General features: G+C 38.2%; 1 protein-coding gene across 1 annotated transcript in view; it reads left to right on the forward strand.

Annotated features, from left to right (window-relative positions):
- The first annotated feature begins 3,256 nt into the window (after nt 1–3,256).
- The window catches only part of CHORDC1 (cysteine and histidine rich domain containing 1), a 17,098-nt gene continuing 10,871 nt past the window's right edge, over nt 3,257–9,483 (forward strand). The window contains exons 1-4 of the mRNA XM_006776271.2: nt 3,257–3,306; nt 4,229–4,310; nt 6,681–6,737; nt 8,087–8,244. Of these exons, the coding sequence (XP_006776334.1) occupies nt 3,257–3,306; nt 4,229–4,310; nt 6,681–6,737; nt 8,087–8,244 (347 nt within the window). The remainder of the gene's footprint in view (nt 3,307–4,228; nt 4,311–6,680; nt 6,738–8,086; nt 8,245–9,483) is intronic.

Genomic DNA, 9,483 nt, shown 5'->3' on the forward strand with positions numbered 1-9,483 from the left:
CCGCGGCCGCGCGTGTTTCCCGGCAGCTCGCTGTGTAATTGACCTGGAAGTGAGAACACCTTGACCTGCAGTTGCGTCTCTTGGAGGAAGCAAAAGGCAGCCGGGTGCCCCGGTCTCCCTGGGCGGTCGATCTGCAGTGATTGTGTGTGTGTGTGTGCGCGCGTGTGCAGAGACGGGAGGCCTGGGCCGTGGGCGGGTGAGCCCCGCATTTCAGCTCGGCCTGGTTGTATCCGTGCAGAAGTTTATTTGTCTGAAGGCCGGCCTGCGGTGTGTCTGGTAGACCCCCTGCTATATATAGACTTACTTCTGTAAGTGTGCTTGGTCAGGAACATTTATTCTTTATCTCCTACGATTGGATACATCCGCCCCGGTGGGCGGTACAGCAGTGGTCCTGTTGGGTGTTTTTGCCCGGCCTTTCCATTTTAGTAACATGCCCTCTCGCCCTGGGCGGTGTGGGTCAGTGGTTAGAGCCTCGCCCGGGGCACCGAAGGGTCGCGGGTTCGTTTCCCGGTCGTGGGGCACGTACCCAGGCAGCAGGTTCCATCCCGGCCCCTGTCGGGGCGCGTGCGGGAGGCCACCAGTGGATGTGTGTGTCCCCTTCCCTCCCTCCCACTCTCTCTCAAAATCAATGGGAAAAATCACCTCCGGTGAAGACTAACCAAAATGAATGAAATAACATGCCATCTTATGGATAAAGTGATCGAATTAACTCCACACGCCAACGTGTAGCATTAAGGATGCAAAGTAATAGTCACTAGACTAGAGGAAAAATAGAAAGTGATCAATGAACTTGAATTTTGATGGGCCAATGGGGTAAAGAAGTGATTTGGCTATTTGAATATTGAGGGAGGTGACACTTACCCAAATTCAGCGCTAGCACTTAGTGTCTGTTTTCTATGTGCCAGACATTATAACATTATCTCATTTTAATTTTCACAACAACCCTGTGAAGTAGGTATTATTCAGAGAGGCTGAGTTCAGCATGGTAGCAACATGGTTCCACGTTGTGAAGGAGATTAAATTCCAGGTTTTTAAAAATAGTTTCCACCTCTGAGATCTCTAAAATATTTATCTTGGTGCACAGGTGAATTGGTGACATCATTTAAAATAAGAGCATTGGCAAGATTCTCCAATCTTTGTACAATACTCAAGAGATTGTCGTTGACATTTTAATGATATTAATGTTCAGTTATTCAAGGGGGAACTTGTGAGAGTTCAGTGATGAGATAATTGGGGAGTGAGGGGTTTGAAAGCGCTCTGCTGTTGGCAGTCTGTGTGAAAAGTAAACTGTCTTGCCCTAACCTGTTTGCTCAGTGGATAGAGCGTTGGTCTGCAGACCAAAGGGTCCTGGGTTCGATTCTGGTCAGGGGCACGTACCTCGGTTGCAGGCTCCTACCTGGCCTCGGACCTGGTGGGGCTCATGCAGGAGGCAGCCAATCGATGTGTTTCTCTCACATCGATACTTCTCTCTGTCTTTCCCTCTCTCTAACACTTTCTGAAAATCAATGGAAAAATATCCTCTGGTGAGAAAAAAAAAGTACGCTGCTTTAGTGTCTGCATGTGTTCTACTTTAACTTAACACTAAATAATGGTGAAAGGCTGATGCTTGGTTGTACCAGACAGTATGTTTATTTATAGCGTGTTAAAATTAAGAGATACACCATTTTTTGGAAGTCAGCTCCATGTGTGTCGAATGGTACAAAAAAAGATTGTGGGTGGGGTATAGGAAAGCCAGAGGAGTAGACCAGTGGTTCTCAACCTTGGCAGCACATTAGAATCACCTGGCCAGAAATCAGGATTTAAAAAAAGAAAAAAAGATCCCCAGATGATTCTAATGTGCAGCCAAGGTTGAGAACCACTGGATATACGGTCTCAAGGATCGTGTGATCAGCAGTACCAAAATCAGCTGGGAGCACCAATAAAGTTGCCTAAAGTTACTTGCTTTAGCAAAATGGGGATTGTTTAGAGCAGAGGTGGGGGAAGCGTTCCGCAGGCAGTGTAAGGCTCGCAAAATCATTTCATCTGGCCCTGCCAATGCATTAGGGGTGAGTTAATTAAGTGTTTGACCAAATATAGCAGGCTAATTTTTAAGTTGATAACGTTGCCAAGTCATGAATGATGTTATAAATATCCAAATGGCCCTTGGCAGAAAAAAGGTTCCCCACCCCTGATTGAGAGACAGAATAAGTATTCCAGTAGGTTGATTGATAGAATGGAAAGTGTAGAAAAGGGAGATGGAGAGTAGAAGACAAGAGCAAAGGGTGAACTGTGGACTATGTTGGGAGAAAGTTCTGTATAACGAGAGAGGTCTGACATGTACAGTATTGACTAAATAACAAGATTCTTCTAAGCTGATAGAACATGTCAGTTTGAAACACAACTAACTAAATGAGTGTTTTAAAGGAAGCCTGACCGGTAACTTGCATATGTTAAACAGTTTCTCGGGACAAAGCACCACTTCACAGCGTTTCATTTAGTCCACATAGACGAGAAGATGGAAACAGCTGCCAAGAGGCAGGCCAGAATTCGAGCCGGGCCAGTTCCAATGTTCAAAGCCCTTGGCTCTTAACCACTACCATGTTTAACTCCTTACGCATAAAGTATTACTTGGAGAAAACCTGGTAAACATGATACAAAAAGGCTAGAGAGGACATTGTCCATCTATTTTTTGCTTACTTTTGAAACAGTGTTTTCCGATTCTGTTCATACTAGTTGTATGGTTAAGACCTGACTGATTGCTGCTGCTATTCTGCCAAAACTGACCATTATTATGATACTGCTTCTTACTGTTATGCCCTGACTCTCTAAATTTGGCATTTTAAACATCTCTATTCACTACGTTGATTCCCCTCTCAATTTCATATCCCTCTGCACTTTCATTTCTACTTCGAACCTCCTTTTTTAGTCCTTAATTCCATTACTACCCTTAATTAATAGTTTCATATCCATGGGTTTATTTACTGTGTCATGAAAATACTGACACTTCCTTGTTCTGTTTGCTAGCATAGTATCTAGATAACACCTGGTTACTAAGTTGGGAAACCGTATTGGCTGTTAAAGCGGGGATAGGGAGATTTCCCTAAGTACCAGTATTTAATCAACACCAGGAATCAGAGGTTGTAACAATTGAAATCCAAACAGGCATGAAGGTTGAGCAAAACATCTTATAAGAAAATTACACATGTATGGAACTGACCTGCTTTTTTCCTAGGCTCAATAAGTGTGTCTGTCAATTATGTGACTTTTTTTAAGCGTAATGGTCCGTACTGCAAACTGTACTAAAGCCCATTTTTATGAGAAAGTTGGGTAAAAATTGGTGGTGTGCTGAAGAAAGGTATAAGGAAATATAGAATAACAATTGGTGAAAATAGACTGTAGAACTTAAGCTTCTTTTTAATGAGGTTCATCTCTAAGAATTGATACCTGTTTATGAAAGTTAAATTAGAAATTAGATATTACAACAGTTTTAAAACTTTTGAGCCTATTCTCCTAAAATATCTTTTTGCTAATTCATTCCTGTCCTAAGATTATCTCATAGGTAATCTTAAAGTTTGATAGTATTTTTATAAAAACAGAATTGAAAGATAACAGTCAAAATCTTGGAGCTTAAAGTTTTGGTACTAAAATTTTACTACAAAGATTAGAGGAATATAGAATGTAATTTGTTATACTTGAACAATTCTGCATTATTTTTACCTATAGCTATCACACTCCTGAATTAGAACGTTATTACTATTTTAATACAATGTTATATTAAGCACTGTGTGCCATGCATCATATTTGAGCATTAGTGAATTTTTAAAGGAAAAGTATTACCTGCATTTGGAAAGAAAATGTTAACACCTGAGCACTAACAGGTTTGGCTCAGTAGATAGAGCATTAGCCTGCAGACTGAAGGGTTGAGGGTTCGATTCTCCTTGAGGGCATATACTTAGATTGTAGGCTCAATCCCTTGCCCCTGAGGCAACCAATCAATGTCTCTCTCTCTCCTCTCTCTCTCTCTCTCTCTCTCTCTCTCTCTCCCTCTCCCTCTCCCTCTCTCCCTCTCTCCCTCTCCCTCCCTCTCTCCTTCCCTCCCTCCCCCCTCCCTTTTTCTCCTTCCCCCTTCCCTCCTTCCCTTCCACTCTTTCTAAAAATCAATGGGAAAATATCCTTGTGTGAAGATTCATAACTACAATAACCAAATGTTAACACCCGACAGAAATAACGTTATTTCTTTATTATAAAGTAGTATTTTTTTTCTTCTCTGTTTTTGGCCAGATGCTTGCATATACCACCCAGGTGTACCAGTCTTTCATGATGCATTAAAGGTAGGAATTGATATATTTCAGCCTCTTTGTATTTATAGAGTAAATTTAGAGCTGTAATACTAAATCTTTATTTTCTCATCTTTTGTGACTCTGCTTTCTTAATGACCATTTTGGGATGATTTAAGCAAGTACCCCACTAAATCCAGGGAAGATCTTTTCCAGTTATAAAATTGTTATTGCTATCCCAACTCATTTTCTATACCCCTCACTTCTTCACTTTCCTAATTTTGAAGGGAAATGAAAGTAAGTTTTGAATCCTAATCTCAGTCTGTCAGACAGCTGCTGTCTAATAAGAGCAGATGTGATTGGCTGCCATGGTTTAGGTGTGGCTACTTGTTCTTAGGAACATTAACAATCTCCTTGAATGTTTAAATATTGTTGATCCCTTTGAATTTCTAATTATGCCTTTCAGAGAGTAGTTGGATCTTTCTTGAGGTTTATCTGTTCGTTTATCTGTCGATAGCCAACTATAAACAAAGATGTACAAGCAAATAGCAAGTTTATGTTATTCTGATTAGTTCTAAGTGAGGGAAACGGGACAAATAATAGCGGAAATTGAGACCTGACTCCTCCTCATGGCTTTTTTAACCTTTTTACAAACTTGTAAGGATGGAAACTGGGAAATTGTTTTTTTTCCAGGAGTGAGGGATGTTTTAGCTTTCCTGGACTACCATTTATTCTAAGTTTAGTTTTCTTACTGTATGTTTTTCTTTTTTCTTTTCCTTGATGTTTTCTTCCAATTTATTAACCATAGTCATACTTTGCTTCTGTCTTCAACTTCCTACTTTCATTTTTTTTAATTCATTCCTCTCCCTTAAATGTTACCTCTGTGGCTTCTACAACATATTTCCATTTATGTGTGTAATTGGCAACTGCAAACTGGTGGACTCTTATTCCTAAAATAGCCTGCCCCTCAATCTTGCTCCTGCTAGATATTACTAACTTTCCAGTCATTCAGTCCATCACTCTTTTTTACTAAACATTGTCAATTATTCTGATTAATGTTAACGATTTTACTTTGAAGTACTTTATTTCTCTTTACTCCAATCCTACTGTTTAGTGTCTCTATAAACATTTTCTTGAAGACCTAGACTTTCTAAGACTACTGGATTCACAGCTCAGTAGATTTTAAACCAGCTGTGGGCAAACTACGGCCCGCGGGCCGGATCCGGCCTGTTTGAAATGAATAAAACTATTGAAAAAAAAGACCGTACCCTTTTATGTAATGATGTTTACTTTGAATTTATATTAGTTCACACAAACACTCCATCCATGCTTTTGTTCCGGCCCTCCAGTCCAGTTTAAGAACCCATTGTGGCCCTCGAGTCAAAAAGTTTGCCCACCCTTGTTTTAGACAAACTAAATCAATATAGTGTCTACTGTTGCCAGTTTTATACTTGATCAAGTAAGATGTTAAACATTGCAGTAACAAAAGAAAGAACATTTTAATATTCAACTTAGAAGAGGTATATTTAGAGAAAAGGACAATCCTTCCTAAGAAACAACTGGAACCTTATACTCATATACTTAAATTTATCCTTCATTTTTTCTCATTTTACTGAGGACTACCATGGATCCTAGATTGGCATTTGGGAACAACTAGTCTGTATCATCTATATAGACCAGTATCCCCAGCATATACTAGATAAAATTCTCCATATGTAATTAAGACAATAAAGCCTTTTCTTGCATGGAATAACTTCTCTGATGACTATATTATTAATGCTATTTAAACCCTCTATATAAGGTTATAGTAACTCTTCATCTCTATCTCAATTTAGAATAAAAAAGAATTACATTTCAAAATAAAGGAAATATATTAATTTTTTCTTTAAAAAAACAAAATCAAAACACCTCTAAGTGCATATTGTGAAAAAAATCACTACCAAATTCTTCAAGCAGTATATTTGGGTGAGAGGGGTGGTGTGAGACCCAGATGGGTATGTGCAAAGCTGGCCCTTAGTCTATATTTCAGGCCTCCAAAGTCTTCCTACCTTTTTATTTCTGCATTCTCTGTACTACATTGGAATTAAACTTCAAGTCATTTTTTGATGAGCCAGTTGATACTTTGTTCAGAAGTTAACACAGTGGATAACAATTTCTATATTTTTATGTTTCCTGACTGAAAAGATCATTTAACCTTCAAAGATCTAACAATGCTTAGGTTACTATAATTATTTCTCTGGTTTACCAGATTTTTAAAATAAAGCACTTCACTTTATTTTTAAGGAATTTTTGAACTACATAAATATATATGCAAGTCACTTTAGGGTTCAAGAAGGTAAGTACAAGTAGAGTATTTTACTGGGTTGTGGTTCTCATGCAAATACGGTTTTCAGGTTTGTTTTTTTTTCCTCTCATGTTTCATAGGGTTGGTCTTGCTGTAGGAGAAGAACAACGGATTTTTCTGATTTTTTGAGCATTGTAGTAAGTATTAAATTTTTTCTAGATTATCTCCTGAAGAGTGCATATTCTGCGAAGCTCCAGATTTAAGGAGTCTGATTTCAGACGAGGCCCTGTTAACTTGCAGATCTTTTTTTTTTTTTTTTAATGGAGCTCACCTCCCTCCTAGAGTCTTAAAAAGTAGGAATTTATCTACCTGTTCTAGAGATTACAGTTTCAAGTTTCCCATTTTGATTAAAGCTTGATGTAAGTAGTCCTAAAGGAACATCAGGAAGATGGAAGATGGTAGGTAACAATTTAATGCATTTTCAGTTAGGAACAATACATTTTTATCAAGTCAAAGATACCATGGAAATGTACCATTATTTTATATACTTGTAAGAAAGGAAACTAGAGCTGTTAATTGATGTGTCATTAATTTTATGCTTTCAGAGATGTTAAAATGTATGTATGGCTCAGTGGGATATGGAAAAGGTAGCTAGCATTTATTGAATGTTTGCCACCTGCCAGACGTGCCACGTTTTCTATTATTTTATTTAGTCCTCTCAAAAAATATCTTACCATCATCTCCTGTACTGATGAGAAAACTGAGATTTCAGAAGATTAATTAATTTGTTCAAGATCATGTAGCTAGTTAGTATCAGAACTGGGAATCAGATTGAGGCCCTTTTTTATAAATAATTTATAGAATTCTCTTTGTGAGATCTCCAGAATTTGTTTCCTATTAACAAGAAGTTTGTGCTTTATGTTTAATAGAGAGTTAAGTAGATATTTATGAAATGTTATTCAGAAGCTTTTTTTAAAAAAATGCATTATTCAGATATAATATCTATATATATAAAAGGCTAAATGACTGGACAGTAGCTATGCCTCACACTGACCACCAGGGAGCAGACGCTAAATTCAGGAAGTGCTGAGCGACAGCAACTTTGCAGAGTTCCCTCTTGCACTCCGAGACCCCTTGGGGGATGTCAGACTGCAGGTTTCGGCCCGATCCCTGCAGGCCAGGCTGTGGGACTCCACCTGCTGGAGGGATCCTGCTCACTCTGCAGATGCCCTTTGAGCCCTGGTGCCACCCCAGGTGTGGCCAGCTGGGGAGGGATTTTGGGAGGTGTGTCCAGCTGGTCTCACCCAGTCCCGCTCCGCCAGCCATGATCTAATTAATTTCCTTTCAGTGTGCACAAATCCGTGCACCGGGCCTCTAGTTTACAAATAAAAGCAAATTTGGAGTCTTATTTTTAGTTTCTTTAAAAAAGTCAGTATGATAAAAGTGAACAAGAGGACTTATTAATAAAGAATTAAAAATAGTATTTTTATCAAGGCATGTGAAATAGATGAGAGGGCAACTCTTAATGAATACCTTTCACTAACAGGGCTGTACAAAAGGTAGGCATAATAGTGAAAAGCCACCTGAGCCAGTCAAACCTGAAGTCAAGACTACTGAGAAGAAAGAACTATCTGAATTGAAACCCAAATTTCAGGAGCACATCATCCAAGCCCCTAAACCAGTAGAAGCAATAAAGAGGCCAAGGTACATGCTTTACAGTTGCATATTTTTGTCACACTTGAATAATAGCATTTGTTCTTAGTGTTATGGATTTGCATAATTACATTTATAACAGTTGTTTGGGTCACCATCTTTTTTACCATTTGGTTTTCCTTTAGATAGATCTTTTATTTTTATTCCTCCTCAACTTGAGGCCCTGTACACAGTAAACTTAACTGCAGAGTTGGTCACTGTACCATCATAGTTATGGTGGGTGGAGGAGCCACACATCCGTCTTGTGCCTTGGGTTGTGTCTTTCTCACTGTGACATAGTGAGATTCTGTAAAGGAATTGCCCTTTTCAACAGTTTGAGTTGAAAAAGAACTTAGAGACCTTCCTTCTCATTTTCTCTACTGTTTCTTGAATATCTTTTAGGACATTCTTGACAGAAAAATTTTTAGTTCCCTTTCAAATCTAGTAAAAAAGAATGTCCTTTTATTTCAAAGGGGTCTATTATATTGTTACCAGATCAGTATGTGATTTTCACATGGAGCCAAAGTCTCTTTTTTATTTGTCTATATTTTGTCACTTAGAAGCCTAGTGCCATCTTTTACTTTCAGATGCCTGAAACTGTTCATCTCATTATTGCTGACTTTGATTTAGATAGCATTTCTGTTAAAGTTTTTAATGTAATTGACTTAGATAGGATATCTGTTAAAGCACTTTTGCTCAGTAGAATTATATAGATTCTTCATACTCACCTAGACTCAATTTTATATTCCTACACATGCATGTTGGGTGCCACTGTTACACCAGGTCTTCTTCATGTTGCACTTGAGTGCTGAATTGTTTTAGAACCAAAGTACAAGAATCAAAAAATGGATTGGACTTTGGCCTCAAATATGGCTCCTGTTGATATTTTATTTACACTATAGACTTAGGGTTTCCCAGCTTTTCCTTTAGTAATCTTACTTAAATTTATAGCATAGTGAATTATATCAGACCAAGATAAGAACCCCAAGAGACTTTTTGAATATTTGACTATTAAGCAAACTACTTAGAACGAGTTTTATTCCAACTTCACCTTATTAAAAATCATGAGAGACTTTATCAAATGCCTTGCTTGGCCGTCTAAAAAGTTTTTAATTATCAGAAAAAGACAAGAGTCGTTGCATGACTCCTTAAGTGTTACAGTGTACTCATAATACTATAATTGTCAATATGAGTTACTATTTGCTTTAAATAATGGACTACTACTAATTTTACTTTAGAGGAAGTGAGATA

The sequence above is a fragment of the Myotis davidii genome, unplaced genomic scaffold (assembly GCF_000327345.1).
Source record: "Myotis davidii unplaced genomic scaffold, ASM32734v1 scaffold3069, whole genome shotgun sequence".
NCBI lineage: Eukaryota > Metazoa > Chordata > Mammalia > Chiroptera > Vespertilionidae > Myotis > Myotis davidii.